The sequence below is a fragment of the Podarcis vaucheri genome (genome assembly GCF_965113315.1).
Source record: "Podarcis vaucheri genome assembly, chromosome: 3".
Taxonomy (NCBI): domain Eukaryota; kingdom Metazoa; phylum Chordata; class Lepidosauria; order Squamata; family Lacertidae; genus Podarcis; species Podarcis vaucheri.
Genome location: NC_138761.1, coordinates 85,363,307 through 85,387,660, shown reverse-complemented (window position 1 = coordinate 85,387,660; position 24,354 = coordinate 85,363,307). Strand labels below are relative to the sequence as shown.

Genomic DNA, 24,354 nt, shown 5'->3' with positions numbered 1-24,354 from the left:
ATTTGACAATAAAAATATTTGCTGTATTTAAAACAAATGTAGATAACACTGACTGTAGTATTTCTGGAATATCAGAAATAGATATAATTAACTGCATATCATTTTATATACATTTCTTTCAGTAAGACAGGAAATTGTGAGAAACATCAAGGGCATTGCCCCAAAAGAAAATGTTTTTATTAAGGCTGAGAAACACTTTGGCGGATGGATCCAAAGAAACATGAGTGGAACAACTATGCTTATTATTGTTTCATGAACTGTTTGAAAACTTCATGGAACAAAGTACCTGGAGGTACACCACAGTATGGAAACAAAGTATGGTCCATACTGTAGTGTATAAGCACTGCATCTAGGCATGATCAATTATAGGGAGATAGGGGGGCCCATGTTGTTTGAGAAGTGTTCCCCAGTGCAAAGCAAGCTCTAAGAGCTAGGGTGCAACTATTTCTACATTGCAATATTCACTCTGCAATGCAGAACTCTTTGCACCCCAGCCATTAAGGTTTGCTTTGCAATGGGGAGCTTCTCACACCTTATCCATTAGGGCTTGCTTCCAAATGTGTGATTTAAACATAAGCATTTCTGGAAGATTTGGAGCTAGATGCAAAGGTGCCCTTCCACATCTGCAAGGGCCTTTATTCTACTAGAGGCTCTTGCAAATGTAAAGGGAAAAAATGTGATTTTCACCTACTCCCTCCTTCTGCAATCAACCTGAGCCACCTTCCATGCTTTTTGAAAGGTTTCACAATCCTCTGGAGCAGAGGTTTAAGGAATCCTTAAGAATCAAATTCCCCCTTCCATTCATAGAAGTTGAGAGCAACGCTCATGCTATCTCTAATGCCAACCAATGGAAACCAGAGAGATATAGCAAACTGTCTTTCACAAGTGGTTGTGCAGTGATTTGCACTAATTGTGTTGCACTTTCTTTCACATAATGCTATGTCAGAAATAGCCCTTCCATGAGCAGAAAATGCTTTCTGCTTGTGGAACAACACACTTGGATCTAAACATACTGTTATAATAAAATAGCAGGAAATACTTTATTTTCGAAAGGAAATAGCAATGTTTCTACATATTTATCATAACTAACATACTAGTGGAACACAGTATGAGTAAAGGACCTCTAATGAATATGGATTGATAAGTTATGCAGTACCATTTTCAGACCCATTTATAGTGCATTATCAATATATTTGCATAAACGTTTTTGCTGGCACACACCCTGTTGAGGAAAGTGGTGAAATGAGGAATGTTGTGAAAAGTTGTTTAAAATGACTATACAAATACATTTCTGCAAAAACCCAGAATCTCTTGCCTTGCCTGTTTTGTACTTTTCAACTTGTAGTTTTAGTAATGAGGAACAAGTACGATAGGCAAGTTGCCAGGGCTAATACACTGAGAATATGTGAGGGTAGATTCTTGAATTTGTTTGTTGCACAATCAAAGGCCTGAAACATAGTCATGGAATTAAAGTTATCCAAAACTGTCACATTCTATAGTGGGAAGTAGTGCTAAAAATATATGTGAGGGTCGATGCCTGTAGTTGAGATATCTTGCAAACATTTTTTTCAATGAACTTCATAGCCTTTTTAATATTTCTTACTCTGGCTCTCTTCCTATATGGTTATTTTTTACTATTTTGTCTCTCTTGTTAAATTTTACATACAAGTGTGCATCAAAGTATTCTAAACGCTAATTATGTAAACATTGTCCAGGATTAACATTTGCACATATTTTCCCTTAGACGTTTCATGTAATTTCAGTCCTAGAAGTTCAGTCATGACATGTGAGTATTGTGGATGGGGACTAGCAGAATAATCCTAGCTACAGGAAGTTATGGCATTTAGGAGCCTCTGGGAGGGACTGTTGCCAACTAAACTGGCAGGTGAGTGTGGACATGAGTTTTGAGGAGTGGGCCCTAGGTGACATGACTGGGCTGAACAGGTTTTGGAATAGGTTTCTGCTTGCCCTGTCTCCCAGATCATCCCTTTTCGGGGACTTATGTTGTTCTAAGTTCCACCACCTTATCTCCAGCCCAACCAGGGTGAGGGGCTTAGACCACCAAAGCCCCAGCTTAGAAAGAAAGTCTAGGATCTGCTTAATCTAAACACTCTCATCCCAGAGGATCTTAAGTTTGGCTCAGACTATTAATAAGCAAACCTGCATACTAGCAGTTCTAAATAGATACATATTATTTTTATTTATTATATTTTATTTACATGCTGCCTTTTGCCCAGTACGGGACCCAAGACTTCTTACAGCATATATTAATACAGTTACAACTAAAAGACACAATAAATATAAATATTAAAAAACAAATAAATAACCGTATTAAAAACGGCACTAAAACAAAACTATTTAAAAACACACATGTACAAAGTATTACACTCATCGCCTGAAAACCCTGCAACAACAGTCAGTTAATAGCTAAAGGCCTGTACCTTTGGAAAGTTGTAATTTTTAGTTCACAGTACTGCTTTCAATTGGTTTTTGTACCTAAATGCAGTTGCCTACCTCACTTCACTACAGTTACTTAATGACAATTACTGTCATGAAGCTAAACCAATCTGCTAAGAAGCTACAACACAGCAGACTAGTGAGCTACCTAATGCTAATGTAGTTTCTGATGCTGTGTATCTATTTCAAAAATTAGGATTATTTCATAGAAGTCAAGGGCTTTGTTCACTAATTGAAAGAAAGCTTGAGTCAACTTACAACTTTCTACAACATTTACAGAAATGTTCCTCAAAGCTACAAATAAGATCTTTCTCAAAGATTGATCCTGATATTCGCTTTCTGGTATCATCACCAAGCAAGCCTCAAGATAATAGAAGGGAAAACAACATTTGAGGTGTCAACAGCTCAGAACCAGTGCCCTGATACAAAGGTGGTGTGGGGAGGGGGAGTCCCCCAAATTGGCTCTTTGGTGGACAGGAGGACTGGATTAAACACCCTCTGTCTCTTTCTAAACAGCTGATCAGCTAAATGTTACATTTTTGAAGTGTTACCTTACCCATGTGCAGTCCCTAAGCTGTAGAATGTGAGAGGATAACTCAGTAGTGTTAATTTTTATACACACAAATGAATCTGCTACGAATCTGTAGAGAGTGAGGAAACAATTCTTGGAAGATGGGTTCCACATGGATTGAGGGGTTAGGGCACTGATCTTAATACACAGCCTTGTGTTTAATATTTTGCATCTTTCAAGACATTGGTCAGATGAGTGACTTGCCCTGTAGAACAGTTTAACAATAATATGTGGTGGTATGGAGTGGAATGGCATGATATTTCATTCTCCTTTTACAAATGTCATCAGTTGCTACTATCTAAAATCAATAATAAGCCCATGGGGAGAAGTTACATAGAAGTGTATGCCTACTGTATACTACACAGTTATTCAAGTCTAAGCCTCCTTACGTTAGATATTTCATTTTAAGATACATCACTAGCATCATCTTAAACTACCATTTGCTGGCAGCGTTCAAGCTATTTCTTAAGTTGATGGTTTATGAAGCCAGGAATGAGAATTTGGATCAAATGTTCTTCCATTCACACAGCAGCTTCATTCTTGGCTTGCTGTAAGCCCAAGTTCCCATTATATCTGAACAGGATGATTCTGGTTTACTGTCAGTTAACAAGCCAAGATAATGAGCCAGGATTAGAGGGGTGAGGCAGAGAAGGAGCACTTGTTCCCAGAATCATAAACCTTGGTCATCCAAAACCTTGCCGTTGTGTATCTTTCCAACATATGCCATTCCTTTTTAAATTCTGTAAATAACCATTTATCTAGTCTCCTATGGTTATTAAGAATCCTCTGGGTATGGGGAGCTTTCTGGAGAAAGGTTTAAACAGTGTTATGGTGTGCATGGAATGTTGCAAGTTCAATCCCTAACCTTTCCAGTTAAAGTCTCAGGTAACAGCATTCAAAAAGACCCATCCACTGTCACATTAGGCTGCCTAGAGCTAGCGGACCTATAACCTGACTTCAGAATATAACAAGAGTCCTTTGGTATCAGACCAAAACCACCTTGTCCAGCACCCTGTTCTCACTGTAACCAACCAGATAACTAGGGAAAGCCCATAAGCAGGAGGACAGGAGTGCAACAGCACACTTCCCTCTTGTGTTCCCAGCAACTTGGATTCAGACCCATACTGCCTCTGACACTGGGGGTAGTACATAGCCATTATGACTAGTAGCCTTTGATAGTCTTATGCATGGATTTTAAAGTCCTCCAAGTTAGTGGCCATCACTACATGTTGTGAAATAAATTTCCGTAGTTTTAATTACATGCTGTGTGAGGAAATGCCTCCTTTTGCACATTCATCTTCATTTGATGAGCCCTAGTTCTAGTAGGCATGCGGGTGGAGCTGTGGGTTAAACCACTGAGCCTAGGGCTTGCCGATCAGAAGGTTGGCAGTTCGAATCCCTGCGACAGAGTGAATGCCTGTTTCTCGATCCCTGCTCCTGCTAACCTACCAGTTCGAAAGCACTTCAAAGTGCAAGTAGATAAATAGGTATCGCTCCGGTGGGAAGGTAAACGGCGTTTCCATGTGCTGCTCTGGTTCGCCAGAAGCGGCTTAGTCATGCTGGCCACATGTACGCCAGCTCCCTCAGCCAATAAAGCGAGATGAGCGTCGCAACCCCAGAGTCGTCCACGACTGGACCTAATGGTCAGGGGTCCCTTTACCTTTACCTAGTTATAGTATTAGGGGAAGAAGAAAACATTCACATCCTACTTTCTGCCAGTGTGTATAATTTTATATGCCTCTATTTTACTTGCCTTTTTCAGATTTAAAAGCCCCAAAGACTTTGTATAAGGCAGCATCATATATATTCATAAAAGCTTGATAAGGCCGCAAACTACTACCAACTGAGTTTAGGCACACAAGATTAGTAAAGTTTTCTGTGGACATAATGCAAGCCTTTCCTGATGCGAAAGCACTTTTTTCTGAAGCATCACATTGCTAGGAAGCAACTTAATTAAGGAAGAATGGAATAATGTTTTACTGCAGATTTCCTTTATCAAAGTTATAACAATATCTTTCAAGAATGATTAATTCGGTGACTCGGAAGGTCTACTGATTGTTCCTTTATTTGTAGGTATTTTAATGTAGTTCAATGTTTATATTTCTATCTACAATTGATACTAAATCAAGTATTTATAAAACTAATATGAACTGGTTATATCTAACAGAAGTTCTTTGAAAGCCATTAAGAATTCAAATATATTTCTAAAGCTTTTATCGCATATTTATTGTTTTTGCATTCACTAAATGAGCTACTTCCAAATCAGTTATTCACTATGCATTCAAGTATACAGTTTCCTTACATCACATGTCTGTTTAATGTACATGTAAAACACATAATGTACAAACACATTCCATTTGTCACAATAAGATATATGGGGGAAAGATCAATTATTCCTACTTGGTTAGAACAGTATATTGTCTGCTTTCACAGTCTTGTCTCTTGGGAATTGGCTCTTGCAGCTGTTGAATTGTTTTGCTTACATATTATAAGTGGAGCTATCTACCGATTTTAAACCTTTTAGTCGATTAATCATCGTGACTTTCAACAAAATAATTTAAATTTAAATTTCAAATTGATATAAATGAAGGGGCCTTTTTGAGATATTGAAGGAACTATGAGAGCACACAGTGGATTAAGGAAAAGCTGACGTTCATTTTTGATCACTCAGAATATCCTTTTTCATTCTCCGTTACAGTTACACTAGAACCAAAATAGCTTTAAAAAGAACTGTGTGTTTAAGACTCAGCCTCGCTGTTTAACATTTGCACCTACTGATTAATATAGTAAAAATTCAGCATATTAATTGCCAATTAAATATTTAAGTGGTGGTGGGCAAAGTAAACACATATATTGATGTGACAAACTACCACAAAGCAGGTACGGTCAGCATCTCATGTGAGTGAAATAAAGCAAGGAAATTATGAAAATTTCTGATGGGCTGCTCACACGTTTTTAATGTGCACATATGTGCATGCGATGTATGTGAACTTACAAGGCTGGCTACACTTCCGGATACAGTGTCTGTGCAGTAATGTGCAGCAGCCAATTTTGCTTGCATGTGAAGGGGTCCTGAGCAGCTTTGCCTCCTGCAAATAACATCCTTGATTAGTTATTAGTCAAAATGCAGCACTTATACACAGCCCAACAAGACAACAGTCGGGAAACTGCAGTTAGTGCAGAATGCAATGGCTAGCTTTCTAATTGGGGCAATTTATTGCAAATTTGCGACACCATTTTTGATTTTTTTAAAAATTGAACTGGTTTTAGCATGCTACTGGGCCAGGTTTAAGTTTTTGATATTTATTTATAAAGCCGTAAGCAACTTCTGACCAGGTTCTCTAAGGGAATGCCTTCTCCCCTAAGATTGTCAAATGAGGCCCTCCTGTTTGTTCCACAGTCAGTGGAGGTCTATTTGCAACAAGAAAGAGGTGGATGTTTTCTGTTATTGCACATGGTTTATAGAAAAGCTCCCCTTCTGAGATAAGGCAAGCGTCTACTTTTCCTTCATTACTGGCACTTGCTGAATGACTACTTCCTATTCTAGGCTTTGCCTGGCAATTAATACCAGCATATTGAGCCTTTCCTGACTTTGTTCCTGCTGCATTTACTGTGATTTATTATTATTATTACTATTAGTAGTAGTAGTAGTAGTAAAAAAGGATTTTAAAACAAATAAATTATTGTTGGTATCCTGGAGGAAGCCAAACATTTTTATGAAAAAGTTGGGGTATAAATTCCTAAAATAATAAATTAATTAATACATCTTTTGTGGGATGGATACTGGGTTTTCGTGGTAGAAAGCACTTCCCTGCCCCTCCCCACGTGCACACACACACACAAAGCACAACGCACTTCTATCTGCATAGATGAATAAACGGTACTCTGTTTAAAATATGCATACCTCTATGGTCTGCTTTCCGAAGATCCAAGTGTAGTTGTTTGTTTAATTTGATAATCAGTTGTTGTATTTCTTAGTATTTCAGCTGCAGACAACAACTAGTGAGTGGTAGGTGATAGGGGCAGCAGCAAACAGGCCTGGTGTCAGGACCTGGACCAACATGGTGCTGATGCTGACTGTTGCAATATCCTTTCTTTTTAATGCCATATTTATGTGACTCTAATGTGCACCTCAATTTTCAAAACCTCGAAACCAAAGAAGTATTTACTAGCAAATGTAAATGCACCATCAAATCTAATGTGCACTCTAATTTCCGTGACATAATTTGGCCAAAAAAGGTGTGCATTACATTCAAGTAAATACAGTGTGTATGTCTACAGAGTTCTAGACCTTTATTATTATTATTATCATTATTATTTATTATATACACACACATATATTTCCCACAGCAAAGTGATCTACATTCACAAAAAAATGTGTGTAGCAGCAGGGCAACAGAAGCAAACTCCATTTTATTCCCATAGTCACGATGATCCTATTATTTAACTGAGTTTAAAACATGAAACTACACCTGCTCAGAATATTTCTTGTTTAAATTGGGGCTGTCTGTGTTTCAATCTCACATATCAGGAATATAGAAGCAGCTGTAAAGCATAGAATGACCTGGGGCGGTGAGGAGAGAAATGTTAATTCTGTTTCACAACTGGGGTAATACATGCGGCCATCTAAAGGGGGGGGGAGGGTAGCTTGTAAGACCATTAAGTCCAGGTTCTGAAATTATCTACCTGCACCACTGCTGTATAGTAAACGCTCTAATTAGAACACCCAAATCGGTGCATTCATTCAATAGTAAATTATGTATTAAGTGTTTTTTGCAAGCTTCGCTGCAGGTTTCTGTCCAAAAGGTAGTTAATGTGAAGAAACCTGCTGAGTGAGGCTTTTCTTCTGTGCTTGCCCTGAAAAGTAAAAGTATAATAATCCCTTTCTTATATATCATATAGTCCTAGTGCCGTCTAAAACAAAACATTATTTTGAGGCAGAGCTTTATTTTAGAAATGTCAGCTCTATTGGCAGTAGGTGGGCTGCTGAAATTATTCCTGAATTAAAATCCAGTCTACTTGTCGTCTTCTAGGTTGTGCAGAGTCAAAGCACTGCCACGATATTTGTGTCCCTGGCTGGCTGGTGAGATCACAGCAGAATGTGTCTTAACACCACCAGCAAATGTTGCTGTTGTGCAGTAGATAATAGTGTGTGTGATGATAGGAATTATATAGTTATTTATGTTCAGCAACATAGCAGCATCTCAGTCATCACACAGTCTGCTCTGGCAATACAGCTCTCTACGTGAAATAACGTGACACATTAGCTACAGCTGACTTGCCATATAAAAGGCCAGCGCTGCACCTCTAGCATTAGAAAGTAGTGGACAGGTGTTGAGGTTGTGCCACTCACCTGACCTCTATTCAGCTAAGTCATGACAGCATAAGGGGTGGGTACTAAGCCTCCAAACCAGAGAACAATATACACCAGGAGCCTTGATTTGGTCAGAATCGAGTATACACTTCCGGAGTTAACACTAAATACATTACTTCTGGTAATGTAGAAGAATAGCCATTGCTGGTCTCTAGTACTATGTTCGAACAGTGATTCTGGATCATCATCATAATAATAAAATTTATTCATACCCCGCCTTCTCCGGTCAGAGCCGGGCTCCGGGCAGCTAACACCAATAAAATCACAGTAAAAACATAATAGGGGGAAAAGAAAAAACCAATTTAAAATACAGGTTAAAATGCAATTTAAAATGCAGCCTCATTTTAAAAGTAGTTGATAAATTAGCATATTAACTAGCATGTTGTTATTATTTATTAGTCCTCAGTATCATTTGATGCTCTTGGTCTCATTTTGAAAACATATCCATATTCTGCAAATAAATAAAGTTATTTTTAAATACTATACTACACTGAAATGTTTAAATGTTGCTTTGATTGTCCTTGAATCTTCTCACCACTCTTTCCACCCTCTCCTGCCACACCAGTGTGGCACACCACGCCCATTGAGAACCATGGTCCCAGACTCTCTTTCAGGTGCTCCTCAGTCTTTTCATTAAGGCTGTCTAGCAACAAAAGTATACCAGGGCCTCTTGTCCCTGTCTCCTTGGGCTTTCAAAATTGCAACCCCTCTGAGGCAGGCAGAGTCTCAACCCAACTAGCAGATAAGAACTGGGAATGCAGCCCAGGTGTTTGAACCAATCCCCTTCAGCACAGCTCTTCCCCAAGTAGTGCAACAGGAAGTTCCCAGCAAGCCTTCCACTTCTCCTCTTGCACAGGATTTCTATGGTTGTAAATATTTCAGTCAACGTCCCAGCCCCCTAGATCTGTCTAGTTGTAAGAAGTTCCTTCTAAAGATAGCTGCTATTGAAGGTGGATGGCAAGGTGTGTAAAACAGGTTGATTCAGACAGTAAGGCTGAGAAGCCTTTGCAGTCTATCTGTACTGAAAAGTTAAAAGCATTGATTCAGATCACCTCCCACTCTGTCCTACTACTTGACGCCTTTTAAAGTGGCACTGCAGAGTTAAGATAAGCCTTTAGCTCTTTGGGGGGGGGGGTCAAGAAATTTACACAGGCAAAAGCACCAAAAGGGTCAAAACAGCTTTAAAGACAATATGAAGGTAATAGAATATATAAGAAATTATATTCTGCTAAATGGAAGGTAGCTTTTGGGAAATAAACTGAGCACAAACACTACACTACTTTTAAGCTATCATTTCATCGTAATGGAAACAAACAGTTCTGAACAGCTGAAGAATACTTAAGCAAAATTTCTACCCTGCCTTTTGATGAAATCATATGTAGAAGCCTGCCGTACTGCTTAGTGACCTATGCATGTTGCTGCTCAGAGATTAACCATTTCATTTGAAGAAGAAACAAAATACCGGTACAGATGAGGACTGTAGGACTGGTGATGCAGCCCTTGAAAAATGGATGGTGGTAGTTTTTTAATGCAGTCTACATAAACCAGTGACACGTTTAGTTACTACTGCTAATAAGAACTTAAGCTGGATGACTCGTCAATGGAATTTGTATCCAAACATAAACCTAGTTACTCAGAAGAAAGCCCCATTAATTTCAGTAGGATCTGCTTCCAAGTAAATGTGCAAAGGAAGTGTTTATTCAACTTAAATTAGGGTACTTTAGCTTAATGTAAAATAGAGTTTTCTTTTACATTGTAGTATGCTATAGGTATACCAGCTTTGATTGCGTTTTCCATTTCCCTCTAATTAAATGCCAATAAAGTTATAGTTACATTTTAAAAATTATTAAAGGTTCAATTGAAAAAATGATATGTGAAAACTCATAATGAATCTCATTTCACCATATGGGTGAAATACGGAGCTGTAAAAGAAAAGGCATTGCTGTTGTAGAATATAAATAAAGTAAAAACAGCAGAAGTAAACTGATATTGCTGGCATCCTTCTGTCTCCGGAGACAGTGGAGGAGTGTGCCTTTGGGGGTGAAGTCAAGCTATTATCCACCTGCTGTGGCTGTAGAGACCAATACAGGAGAGACATGTTTTGTTGCAGCTGGGGCAAATGAAGCTGTCCGGTTCTGCTGATGCATGTGTACCATGGCGTTTTTTCTTTCTGCGCTCCTCCCAGTGGTCATTCCTTCTCTGGTTACTGCTTTGTTTACACAACCTGGCTGATTGTCACCAGACTCTGCGGTCATCTACAAGGGATTCCCACACGGTGGAATTAAGGTTCTAGCCTTCGTGTCACATTTGCAGACATCGGAGTTGGTGTGCCAATAGGCCTGGTACCTGAAGCCAGCTCCCCGTAGAGCATGTTTGTGGGAATCCTGCAATCTTCCATTCTGTGGACATGACCAAGCAAGCAGAGATGAAATGCAAACATCTGGGAATGTGGGCTTGGGAGAACACATCTTTGTTTCAGATTGTCCTGCTACTTGATGCCCAAAATCTTCCGGATGAAGTGCACGAGGAAGGTGTTATGTACTGAAGTTCTCACCCTGGGCCAGCAGGGGGATACTGTAGATAGTTTGTATGCAAATGAAGGATCGAAAAGTGATGTTCAGTGATTGGATAGTTTTAGAAAATGGCAACAGTTACATTGTTCTGGAGCTCTATATAAGCAGGCTGACTGAGCCCCTCAGCTTAGTTCTGTTCTGACATCTGAATAAAGAAGAGCTGTTTGAAGAATCGCTGTGTCGTCTGCTATGTTCGCCCACAACTTAACAGAAGGCATTAAGGCATCGCTCCTGGTGGGTGTTATGTTGCCCACATCTCACTACCATAAAGCAGTGTGCTCAACACACAAGCCTGGTAAACTTTGATATAAAAAGGTAAAGGACCCCTGACAGTTAAGTCCAATCGCAGACAACTCTGGGGTTGCGGCGCTCATCTCGCTTTACAGGCCGAGAGAGCCGGTGTTTATCCGCAGACAGTTTTTCCGGGTCATGTGGCCAGCATGACTAAGCCGCTTCTGGCGCAACGGAACACCGAAACCAGAGCAGCGCACAGAAATGCCGTTTACCTTCCCGCCGGAGTGGTACCTAGTTATCTGTTTGCACTTTTTGGCGTGCTTTCGAATTGCTAGGTTGGCAGGAGCTGGGACTGAGCAACGGGAGCTCAACCCGTCATGGAGATTCGAACTGCCGACCTTCTGATCGGCAAGCCCAAGAGGCTCAGTGGTTTAGACCATAGTGCCACCTGCGTCCAAACTTTGATATAATGTCGTGCATTTTCACAGCAAAGTATAAAGGGACCGTTTGTGTACAATTAGTTCTTCTAAATATGTAGTGGTTAAGAGCGGTAGTCTTGTAATCTGGTAAACCGGGTTCGATTCCCCGCTCCTCCACCTGCAACTGCTGGGTGACCTTGGGCTAGTCACACTTTTCTGAAGTCTCTCAGCCTCACTCACCTCACAGAGTGTTTGTTGTGGAAGAGGAAGGGAAAGGAGAATGTTAGCTGGTTTGAGACTCCTTAGGGTAGTGATAAAGCGGGATATCAAATCCAAACTCTTCTTCTCTTCTTCACTGGCCTTAAATAACTCTCACTAACTACACACAAGCATCAACTACATGGTTTGTTGAAAAATAAAATGGGGCGCTCAAATTCTGACAGCAAATTTCAGGTAGCAGAAAGAGAGGGAATCTAGAACTGCAAAGGTTTGTCTTCATTCAATATTTAATCCCCTGGGTATTTTGTTTGCAGATGTACAAAAGGATTAGTATGACCTCAGCTGTTCAAAATTCTATTGACCGTGTTAATTTTTTGCTACGGAGTAATCTATCCATTCTTAGTGCAGCCACAGCCCACTATTCTAAACCTGAAAATGTATCTCCTTTTCAAGCCGCATCCATACTACATATCCAACTTGCTACTGTCTGCAACTACTACAACCTCCGCTCTAGTTGCCATCCTACAGCAAGGACAATCAGTACAGTGGTACCTCGGGTTAAGAACTTAATTCGTTCTGGAGGTCCGTTCTTAACCTGAGGTACCACTTTAGCTAATGGGGCCTCCCGCCGTCACCACGCTGCTGCAAGGCGATTTCTGTTCTCATCCTGAAGCAAAGTTCTTAACCCAAGGTACTATTTCTGGGTTAGCAGAGTCTGTAACCTGAAGCGTCTGTAACCCAAGGTACCAGGCCAGGAAAAGGTCAGTAGGGGTTTGGAGTCCAGCATCTAGCCTGCCTCCTTCACAGATCAGCCCTCGCCTCCTATACACTAAGGAATGGCAAGCAACTAGACAGTTCATTTTTCAGTCGTGTTTTGTGATGCCACCTAGCTTGGTTTTGTGATAAACAGGCAACAACTTCTTTTTTTAAGGTACAAGGGGATTTTGGGGGCAGGAGAGGGGCAGAATGGTTTCTAACCACCTGAGCTGCATAGGGACTCTACAGCATTTCAAAGCAGAAGACAAAAGTTATCTTGTCTGTTTTGGAGATCATACTCAGAATTATGTAATGTTGATCAGCTGCTCCATGACATACTTAAGCTACCCTGTTGGATCCAGAAAATTGTGATTTACTTCACTTTCCATTGCTGCACTTTCAATCTTGGTAACAAGAAGCTGTGATTTTTCTTGATTTCTAGTTAAGAATACACATTACAAGATTCTGCCATTTCCAGTGTCTGTGACGCAGAAGTGTAGATTCCCCTGCTATCTAACCTTTAGAGTACAGCTTTTCATAATACTCAGCTTCAAAATCACATATCAGAATGAGTTTTCTAGAATCCATCATTTATAGTAGGATCCAAATTACCTGACACTGGTCTTCTGCAATAAGGAGGCTTTATCGTGTGTATTCAAAGTCAGAAATTGTCCAGGCTACTGGTGCACATCATTCTGCAATAAAACTGTTTTCAAATAGTTTTGAATCCTTAAATGTTTTTTTCCTTTTAAAATATGAAAAATATATTAAATTACTTATTAACAAAATAATATAAAAACCTACTTGACTAAACAGACTTCTCAAGAAAGTCAAGGTCAGAGAAAGGTTTTCTGGAACTTCTGGTTTCAAGAACTGTACTTACCTCAATTTGTGTTTACAAATGTGATAGAATCTAACAGTTGTGCCAAAAATTGTAAATCGTAACATTTTAGGTGTCCCAAATCAGTCACATTTTGTACATTGTTATTTGAAGTTCCTCCTTCGATGTTTAAAGAACTACTAGCACTAGCAGGGCAAAATCAGAAAAAAGGACATGCAATGGAGGAATCAATTTTGTTGTAAATAGCTCATGTAAAATGGCAGGGGCAACAGAGGGCCTACATCAGCTTTCCAAACTTTTCATGTTGGTAACACACTTTTTATACATGCATCATTTAGCCTCGTAGTAATTCAGTTTTACTAGCAAACCCGAGGTTAAACTAACCCATTTCCAGCTCCAGGAGGAGCACAGGGAGCATTCACATGAGGCGCCTACAAACTGCAGCCAACACACTGACATGTTGCAAAACACAGTTTGGAAAGCTCTGGGCTACGCAATTGGAAAGCCAGCAGGATGTGTTGGACCTATTGTGCCGTCTTCTCCAAAGGGGAAAGCTGTTATATGTAACACAGGGATCAGGACCCCCGTGTTTTGTTAACAGAAGTCCAGAAATGAAGAACCTGCATCCTTAATACCTCCATGCATTTCCATGGGAAGCACAGCCCAGTCACAGGGTGCTCAGTCATATGTGTGTAGCAGGTCAAGGATGTGCAAATGCGTATTTTACCAGTAAGCAGTAGGAGAGGATGGTGCAATATGAGTGGACCAGCAGCAAAGTCGATTGCTTCCTTTAGTCTGAAGCCACTTGTAAAGTATGTATTAATTGGTTTTCACTTTTTCCTCTCCTGAACCATGATTTTCAAAGAGAGGGATTGAGAGGGACAAGGTTGATATTGACACAACTCTGTTGGCGTTGAGTCCCTACTTAAAATCTTGTTTAAAAAATTAGAAAAGTCTGATAATTGTTGAAGATTAGGATGCAGAGCGGATTGCACCAGCTCCTTGCATGATCTTTGGTAACATACAAAACAGCTGGTCTGAAGGACATACCCTAAGAAGAGGAATCTATGTACACCTAAGCAATACTCTGATACAGAAGCAAGTGGAAAGGCAGACTCTACTCAGCGCACACAAAAAAGCTGCAGTGTTTTTTGTTTCTTATGTTTGTCCATCTTTCATTAAGTTAAAAATAGGCTATACCATCGATGAGGAAGCAGTCGCACTCAAAACTTCTATTCCCTAGGGAGTTCCAGGGTAAAAACACTAATGTGTCTGGCTAGAGACTTATTTCAGACAGGAAAGCAGAGATACAAAAGCGAAGGCAGATAAACAGCACCTGCTCCCTTATTAGGAAGGCAGCTGATAGGGTGCGGGTCTGGTGTGTTCATGTTCCCATAACACCACAGCCAGGGATTTGGAAAGCAGGGTGGGGATGAGCAAACAGCAGCTTTCTTCATTTCACGTGCAACAAAATATTGTGTGTGCATATTACGTCTACAGAATAATATAAACCCTTTGTTGTTTAGTTGTTTAGTCATGTCCGACTCTTTGTGACCCCATGGACCAGAGCACGCCAGGCACTCCTGTCTTCCACTGCTTCTCGCAGTTTGGTCAGACTCATGTTTGTAGCTTCAAGAACACCGTCCAACCATCTCGTCCTCTGTCGTCCCCTTCTCCTTGTGCCCTCCGTCTTTCCCAACATCAGGGTCTTTTCCAGGGAGTCTTCTCTTCTTATGAGGTGGCCAAAGTATTGGAGCCTCAGCTTCACGATCTGTCCTTCCAGTGAGCACGCAGGGCTAATTTCCTTAAGAATGGATACGTTTGATCTTCTTGCAGTCCATGGGACTCTCAAGGGTCTCCTCCAGCACCATAATTCAAAAGCATCAATTCTTCGGCGATCAGCCTTCTTTATGGTCCAGCTCTCACTTCCATACATCACTACTGGGAAAACCATGGCTTTAACTATACGGACCTTTGTTGGTAAGGTGATGTCTCTACTTTTTAAGATGCTGAATGTAAACCCTACTCCCAGAAAAAGCACTGACAATTTCCAGCTCTGTCCCTTACACATAGTATCATTGTTTCATAGTACATTGAAACACAGCCACTAAAACTTATTTGTTTGAAAAGCTGATACCAATAATGTTTCCTTACTCACAATGGATTGAGTGTGGATTAGTAGGACTTCGGATGCTCGTGATTAACTAAAACCCCTTTAATTTAAACGAGTCTGCTCCAAATACAATTTACACCTCGTTTCAATTCAAATATATTAGATTTGTTATCTTTGGAAGGAAAAATATGAATCCCTGCGACCCACGTGTGTGGGGTGAATAATATAATCAATGCATCGGTTGGGTGCCTCGATTCAAAACATGGGGCAGTAGCAGAGTTTACTGCTGCTAAACTTTTGTGAGTTTAAACTGGGACTATAGGTTGTTAGACTCTTTTATCCCATTTAGTCTGCTTGGAAACAGTGCTCCTATTTCTACCCCTCTTGCAATGAACAGCCCACACACTGCTAAATAAGTTTTAAATGCTTTACTTACAAAGTGTTCCAAAGGTCAAATTCATGCATTTCTCGAAGCAGCAGCAAAGGAGAATACAGGCAGAATACGCTTCTGGGTCAAAAATACAGAGACATAGCTTCAAACACATGTTCAAAGCTTAGCGCTTGCTTAGGCAGGTCTTCCTTGGTCAGTTACATGATGTAGAGAGAGAAGGAACAGGAAGGGAAGGCTTTACTTTCTCTCTCATTAGAGAAGGGGGGCGTGACCTAGTTGAGTCTAGGAATCCAGCTCTGTAGTCTTAATCCCTTCATGCACTAACTAGCACTCATGCAGTTATATTTGATTGTATGCTATTCATTAGAGGCTCCTGGAGGGTACTGACACTTTCAGGAAGGCATCTCTTACTAGGTTGTGTTGAGTTAGCATTCTTAAGAGCCTAATCCCAAGGTCTGGGTTCTCCAGTTTATCTTTGGGGTTACCGGTAGCTCCCATCCTCTTCCTCATTTCTCTCAGCACTATTTAGGTAGTATGGTCCCATGGGCAATGTTTTTCCACTTTAGAGAGGGAGGTTTCTTCACCTTACTAGTGAAATCAGGTGGGTGGCACCCGGAGAAGGCCTTGTTAGTTGTGGTGCTCAGTCTATCAAATTCCCTTTCGAGACATGTTTGTCTGACACCAGCTGCACCATCTTTTCGTCACTGTGTGCTATTTTAACATATAAACTATGCTTTATTTTTATTTCAGTATTATATCTTGCTTTTGTTAAATTGTCTGAAAGTATTGCTAACGGTATAAATCCTTTAATTAAATATTCTGTAAACACCAAGAGCTGCTTCTTAAGTTGCAGTGACCTAAACAGTGTAAAACAAAATAAAGTTTAATGGTTTGAAAGCCATCCAAGTTGGTAGTCATTACTGTGTTTTGTGGTAGCAAATTACACAGTTTAAAGAAAGATTTGTGTAAATAAATATTTCATTTTGTCTTCCCTGAATATTCCAATATCTGGCTTCATTGGATGACCTTCGGTTTTAATACCAAGGGAGAAAAACATCCCTGTATCTTTTCCAAACTAAAAAGCCAAAATTGTTGTAATCTTTCCATATAGTGGAAGTTCACTTTAGCCACAATTTCGCTTGCTCTTCTCTGTATATTTTTCAGCTCTGCAATAGCTTTTTCTGAGATGTGGTGACCAGAACTGTAGTTTTTCAAGTGTGGTCACACCACAAATCTATGTAACAGCAATATATCATGTTGATCTAGGGAAGAAGCTATAACAGACATAACATAAATGGGGACTGCAAAGTTTTGCAGAAAAGCATGGATGAGAACATATTCACCCATGCAGACTACAGCCTATCACTTTCCCTTTGACCTTGCCTCCTACATATTCTCTTCAAGGCAAGATAGCATTTCCAGGAAAGGAAGTACTTTAAACGAGGTTTACATATTATTTCAAACTGAATGCACTCTTAAGGCACCAGGCACTTTTAAGTTAGCGTTTCACAGCTGAAGCATTTGGTTCCTGCAATCCAGATGGACTTGCTGGGGGGAAAATAACCCGTTTGGAACATACCTGCCCTAAGCTAAATTAAAGCAGAGACACAAAAAGGTTAGAAGGCTATGATTTCTGACTAGATTTAATTCCTAATTTGTCCAGCACATGAATACCTTCCCAAACTCTTGGTCAAGGCAATCTCTGCTCGCTCCATTTTCAGTCGGTAGAACAGCATTAAGGGCTGGGCAATAAATCTCTTGTGTCTTAATTACCTATCTGTAAGATGGAAGATAATAATACCTTCCTACATCAAAGGGATGTTGCAAAGAAATTCATTAGTGTGCGTGTGTTAAGAGAGTCAAACTCTGGTGAGAGCAGCTAAATAACGAAGTCGATAGAGCTTCACGGCAGGAAGCAAATCACAGGGCAATTGTGTATGCTTAGGTAGGACATTCTCTATTAAAGGAAACAGCTGGGTTTTGTTTAAAAACCAATCCAATGCACTGTGATCTGGTGAGGATTAATGAAAATATAATAATGCATTTGCATATAAACATGTTCTGAAGCTTTTGTATGTCACTTTATTCTTATACATCAACACAAGATGCACTTGTTAGGTGTCTCCCTCCATTTCTGTAATGTGTGTGTATAATAGAGGAGCTAAACCAACTGAAATGAAATGATATTTTTCAAAGTAGGAGGCTACTGCAGGTGGCACCATTTTTGCCCAGTCCTAAATAAAGACACTAGGGGTTAGGTGATAATTACTTCATTTATTGACTGAAACATGCATATATTCCTAGACATTATGGCCACCAGCACAGCAATGAAAATAAATGTTATGAAAAGACAAGAAATATTTTCCCTTCCCTCTCTGCAAACAATAGAAATATTCAAGTTCCAGGCAACAACAAAAAAGGGGGAGAAAAATAGAGGGGGGAGATGACCAGATGCTTATAATGGACCAAAGCAGTGTTAGCATGGGCACTAGAAATCGTTCAGCTTGTTTAACACCACCGTTACAACCCCAGACCTTTTAATATATTCCAGCTTCATCCTCTCTACCAGGTACCACATGATGTTGTTTAACCTCCATTGACCACCATTCCTCCAATAAAAGCAGGTGGAATTGCCAAATAAGAGATTAAAAGCAGGAACATGACAGAAATTACAGTGGCATAATCTCCAGTGTTTACATGGAACTGGGGTTTAGTTAAGAGGAGATGTGAAATCAAAGCTGCATCTCGTAAGCGATAAAAGAAATTGAGTTTCCAAAGCTCAGCTTCTGCTGTTACAGTGCTATTTACGTTGAAGCAGGAAACAAAAATGCTGGAAAAAGACCCCTCGCAGGCATGGCCAAACTTGGCCCTCCATATGTTTTCGGACTGCAATTCCCATCATCCCTGACCACTGGTCCTGTTAGCTAGGGATGATGGGAGCTGTAGTCCCAAAACATCTGGAGGGCCAAGTTTGGCCATGTCTGGCTGGGCATTTTAGACCTTGTGCTATAATGTCAGACTTTGCACCCAGCCAGCCATGTATGGCAGCCCACCAGGGCTCAAGAAGCTTTCTGGTTTTGCATATGCAGACACAGCTTCTGAAAGGCCTGGCAGCCTACAATGTATGGCTGGTTGGCTACGTACGGCAAAAGCCGTGCAAGTCTGCGTATGTGAATCTTTAAATATCTTTTTTGCACAGATCTGCATGTATTATGAGTGCTCCATGGAGATCACACGGCGCTTTGGCTTTCACCAAAACCCACTTAGTTGGAATTCTTTTGTATTTTAAATCCTCTGGTTCTAAACAATGAGCTGTATTGCCAAATTATTAAGTTGTGAAATCAATGGGACATATTTCTAAATAAGTGTGCTTAGTATCCTCCCAGCCAGAGCGAAGTTATCTATAAGGCAGCATATCTCAGATTTAGTGAAAATATTGGGGAGTTATATTTGCTGGCAAGGAGACGTCGTTATTGTCAACAAATGAAAAGAATCCAAAAGAGTCAGCAGGTGGCCATTATCTGTACATGTTTCATTAAAATCGCATAAACCTTAAGTACAAAAACACCACGGATTATTGCTCTAGAAAAAACCGCAAGAAAAACCCAAACACCCACGGTAAAAACATCACCATATGCACAAGACGTACATTTCTGAAAAGCGAGAATATGGAATGCTGGTCCAACATTACAAACACTTTTTCCCCTCCCCCAATGTTAAGCTGATACTTTTTAAAAACTTGGCAACATTGGGGATTTCTAGAAGCGTGGGTATGGAAGGAGGGAAATGTTCATATACAGTTTGTCAACTTATTTTAAGTCCTAAAAAATTAGCATTTACAAAATACTTGATAAAAATATCTTTTAAAAGTTGTCTAGAGGTACATAAAATCATCCTCAAATGTTCATGTCAGTTCACACGCACTTGTCATCTACTGATTCAGTTCTCTGTACCTGCAAAAAAAGGAAAGGGAAAAGAAGGTTTTGGTAACTGACCACTACATGTAAGTCTCTTTTTTAAAAAAAGCAGCACAACCAATATGCAATCTTTCCTTTTGCAGTATTTGTACAGCCCAGTTCCGGACTTTTAAACACTGCATTGATATAGACAGGACATCTATAAACTTACATTCATTGGTTCCTGATTTTCAAAAGCCAGAGAAGCCTTACCTGCCAGCTTCAATTGTTCACAATGAAAAGCACCACACTACTATCTGCCTCTATTCACTGCACACATGCAGATTGCTCTACCGTACCCTGAACTTTCACTGTTTCAATCTGCCCTTTTACTGACAGTGTTCTGGGTGGGGCACCTCTGGATGCTGAAACACTAACAGTGGAGCGAGAGATGCGGATCTGTAATAACATCACGGGGCAATAAAAAGAAATATTATGAACATGCTTGCAATGGCTGGAAAAACCGAATTACAAAACACAACTGAGTGAATCGGCAGGAGCTCTGCGCGCAAAGTACCTCTTCAGTGTTACTTTCACCATTTTCAGACGGTGCAGTACCTTCCTTTGCCGCTTCCTGCTTTTCATCCTTCTTCCCCTTAGCACCTTTGCTGGCCTTTGCTCCGGGTTCCTTCTGGAAAACAAGATCAAACGGAGGGAGATGGATTCATTATAGAACCGGGAAAGCTCCCCAGCAACTGCGAGCGCTCTGCAAAAATCCATCAGAAATAAATCACTGGAGGCTCTCTTGGCACATTGCACAGGCACCTAGTCTCTCATGGAATCACAGAATTGTAGAGTTGGAAGGGACCCCGAGGAACATCTAGTCTAACCCCTCGCAATGCAGAAATAGGCAGCTGTCCCATATGGGGATCGAACCAGCAACCTTGGCATTATTAGCACTGTGCTCTAACCAGCTGAGCTACCTATGCACAATCCCTTTCCACAAACATACCCCACCAGGTTTTGTGTGAAGGGGGAAAGGTGCATATGCCGATCCAGAAATGGGACTGGCGTACATGTGTTTGCATGCAGGAACCCGAGTCTACTAGGCCTCCTCCTTTACCACTTCTGTGGAAGGCGACCAAAAAAACTACAAGATATTTTAATCTTGTGCACTGAAAATATTTTGGCTTAAACTGATGGATTGTTCCAGTAGAGAGGTAATCTTATCTATCATCTATCATCTATCTATCATCTCGGGAAGTGCCTATATATTAAGGACTGGCTAATAAGAACATGGAATATGCTAGAAGGTGAAACTCCAGACAACTAATTATCCAGACTACCACTTCTTGCATGACAGCTGTTTCTACACTGGACTGATCCTGTTGACATTATAAATAAGGCATAGGCAAATTCGGCCATCCAGACGTTTTGGGACTACAACTCCCATCATCCCTGACTACTGGTCCTGTTAGCTATGGATGGTAGGAGTTGTAGTCCAAAAACATCTGGAGGGCCGAGTTTGCCTATGCCTGTTATAAATAAATTAAGGCACTAAATCGAGTTGAAGTGATATTACTTTAGTTCTCTTGTGATGTGGGGGCACGAAGGCTTCTCGCTAGGAAAAGCAGGGAGGGGAGGAGCCTGACGCATGCAGAACTTCTCCATGCTCTCTAACTCACTGAGCACTCATGTCTCTAGCTGGAGGACCTCAATGACTTGCATTGGATTTGTGGAGATTGGAACACTGGACTTCCTGTAACTGTTCTTAAAGTCAGTGGAGAGTGGAGCTTGCAAGAAATGATCAATTCCTTTTCTAGAAGGCAAGGTCAAAACTTGCAAAGAACATTTATCAGAGCCCGCTGGGAGGGGAGGCAACCTGTCCCAGATTTGGCCATAGCAAGAAAACCCTTAACCATGTACTATAACCAGGTAATTTATTCATTCTTTCAATTTGTCTCCTGCCTTTTCTGCGAAACCAGGACTCAAGATGGCTCACAAAAATAAAAATAAATAGGCTGGGGGTTTTCAGGGTACAACAGCCCTGCAGGGCGGTTAAGTGTTTTGCCTTGATTGCAGGTTGGAGGACTATGCTGAGAGTAGCTTACACCAGCCCTATAATGTAGCCCACTGCAAATATTGCAGCTCAGAGGTGGGGCCCCTCCTTTCAGGTCAAACCAAGCCCTCACTGTATGCAGGGGTGGTGGTGGACTATATATATATATTTACAGGGCTCCAGAGCTATATACAAATATGTACTCGGCTCGCCAAGTGTCCAGTAATGTTTGGCTTGGGAGAAAAAGGCAGACGGCAAAGTGCGTTTAAGACAGGGCTGAAGTCAGAACAGCTGGAAAACAACTGCATGCTCTATCTAATTAGGATTTACCAAACTGTGTGCAGCCCTTAAAACCATCAATTATTTTCAATGCTTCTATTACTCTTTTATCTCAGGCTAATATAACAACACAAATTACTTTGCCACAACGGTATTATTTATATCCCACCTTTATTTCCAGGAACTCAAGGCAACACACACTTCCTCCATTTTATCTTCACAACCCTGTGAGGTAAGTTAAGCTGGTAGTGATTGGCCCAAAGTCACCCAGTGAGCTTCATGGCTGAGGGAGCATTTGAAACTAGGCCTCCTCAATCCTAGTCTGACATGCTAACCATACACAACATCAGTGCTGCTCCACCTCTGTGAAGTACTGGGCATTTATCCCAAGGTAGCGCAAAGTAATATGTCCCATCGCTGCAACGATTTCCATTTGTGCAACAGGAATTCCCCTCTCCATTTGCTCTAGAGGTTCCCCTAACTCTCCAGAGCAGATTTGGGGAGGGTGCAGGGTGCATGAAAAGGAAAGAGGGGAAGGCGGAAAGTCCCTTGCTCTGGCGGGATGCCCATTCAAAGCAGACCTCTCATATCTGTGCTTTCCGGTTTCAACTGACACTGGCTGACAGCTTACTTGGGAGACTGCTACAGCTCTAGACTCCAGAGAAGCGGGATATCGTTTTTCTTGGGGCTCCTTTGATTGTGGAGTGGGCTATAAAACTACTGCTTATCAGGCTTAAATCTGATGGAAGGGAGGGGGCGCAGAATTAATCTCCGGAGTGTCCATTTTATTTTTGCACCTTGTGGGGATTAGGTGTTTTTGGCTTCCGTGACAAAATAAAATTTAAAATGTGGTATAGGTGCACCAGCAATGAAGAACTGCAAGGTACTTACTATGTAAAGTAAAAACTATTGCTAATTTATTTTCCAGAGACAGGCTCATGCAATCATGGAACAGAGCTCATGCCCAATATAGTCTTCTAACTTAAAATTTTGCTAAGCTGAAGAAATTGATTCATCATTCCCTTTCCCATAATTAGCTACTGTGTTTTCACCTCTGAATGTTGTTAGTATCTGGGCATATAACAATACATTATGTGACAACTATCCCAGGCTGTGAGCCTACAACTCAGGTTGTTTACTGTTGCAAAAGTTTCACAGAATTGACCCGCAGTTGCTGCCTTTTCTTATGTTAATCCTACATTAATTTTAATTACTTTAAGATGTAATGATTTCATTAACTATTAACAGTTATAACCCTCTATTCATGTTGGGTAGACTGAGCAAGATAATATAGCGGTACAGAGAAAGCGCCCAGTAGGCAGAGTAAAACAAAAAACAAACCACTGTTAAAATCAATTTTTACCTTAGTGGTTTTTCTTGGCTTAGGCTCAGGTTTTGGTGGAGCTGGTTTCTAGGAAAGAATTTCAGACAATCCAAGCATTAGCACAGTTGCTACCAATTATTTCTTAGTCTTTCCCCTTTCCCCACTTCTTAACATGTGACACCGAAGAAGCCAGAGGCCATTTCTACAGATAGGCTTCAGTCAAAATTACCTTCTATATCTTATCAAAATGTCTGAAAGTCTGGTTCTCTGCACGTTATAGATGTACTGTGAGAAACAGTTTCCCGTCATCTCCAAAAGGGGTTGCATTTCTCCTCACACACACACACAAAATGACCACACATTTCTTTTCTGGAAAGGATATAAGGAGCCAGCCAACCAACACAACATGTGAGTTTGGTTATTCAGATTCCTGTGAATCAGGGATGGGGAGCCTGTGGTCCCCCATATGTTGATGGACTCAAGTTCCAATCAGGCCCAGCTGACATCGCCGATGGTCAAGGATGATGGGAACTGTAGTCGAACAACATCTCGAAAGCCACAGGTTCCTTGTGCCTGCTATAAATCTCAGAAACTTTAACAACTGGAGTTTAATATTCTTTAATGACTGCGGGTGCACTCCAGATATCCTTTACAGACTTTGGAAAGTGACACATTTCATCCAGAGGAAGGGGGCCACAAATAGTGGAGCTAGTTCTACCACTTGCCTTAGGGGAGAGAGGCTGCAAGAGTTTGGCTGAGTATCTAAAGCAGGATCAGGAGTGCTGATAGCCAATGCTGGAAGATCTGTTCCTTCCAATATGCTCTATGTGCATATTTGTAGGTAAAAT

General features: G+C 40.7%; 1 protein-coding gene and 2 long non-coding RNA genes across 11 annotated transcripts in view; 2 read left to right on the top strand and 1 right to left on the bottom strand.

The window, feature by feature from the left end:
* The window catches only part of LOC309529966, a 154,444-nt gene that overhangs the window by 57,649 nt on the left and 72,441 nt on the right, over positions 1-24,354 (top strand). The gene's annotated exons all lie outside the window — the stretch shown is intronic.
* Positions 1-24,354, top strand: part of LOC309529946 — a 30,538-nt gene that overhangs the window by 2,694 nt on the left and 3,490 nt on the right. Inside the window, exons 1-2 of one of the 3 annotated variants that reach the window (XR_014218540.1) lie at positions 20,543-21,064; positions 22,364-22,414. The exons of 1 other annotated variant lie outside the window; for it this stretch is intronic. This is a non-coding gene — a long non-coding RNA (uncharacterized lncRNA). Of the gene's footprint in view, positions 1-20,542; positions 21,065-22,363; positions 22,415-24,354 lie in introns of those variants that run through there. One more of the 3 variants, XR_014218538.1, reaches the window with a different exon arrangement.
* The window catches only part of HMGN3 (high mobility group nucleosomal binding domain 3), a 31,008-nt gene continuing 24,856 nt past the window's right edge, over positions 18,203-24,354 (bottom strand). For 3 of the 7 annotated variants that reach the window (XM_082218388.1, XM_082218383.1, XM_082218387.1), the window contains exons 4-6: positions 23,546-23,593; positions 20,422-20,535; positions 18,203-20,303 (exon numbers count right to left, since the gene is read on the bottom strand). In XM_082218388.1, coding sequence (XP_082074514.1) covers positions 20,172-20,303; positions 20,422-20,535; positions 23,546-23,593 — 294 coding nt within the window. In that variant the 3' untranslated portion in view covers positions 18,203-20,171. Of the gene's footprint in view, positions 20,304-20,421; positions 20,536-23,545; positions 23,594-24,354 lie in introns of those variants that run through there. The other 4 variants (XM_082218384.1, XM_082218385.1, XM_082218386.1 and 1 more) reach the window with 4 other exon arrangements.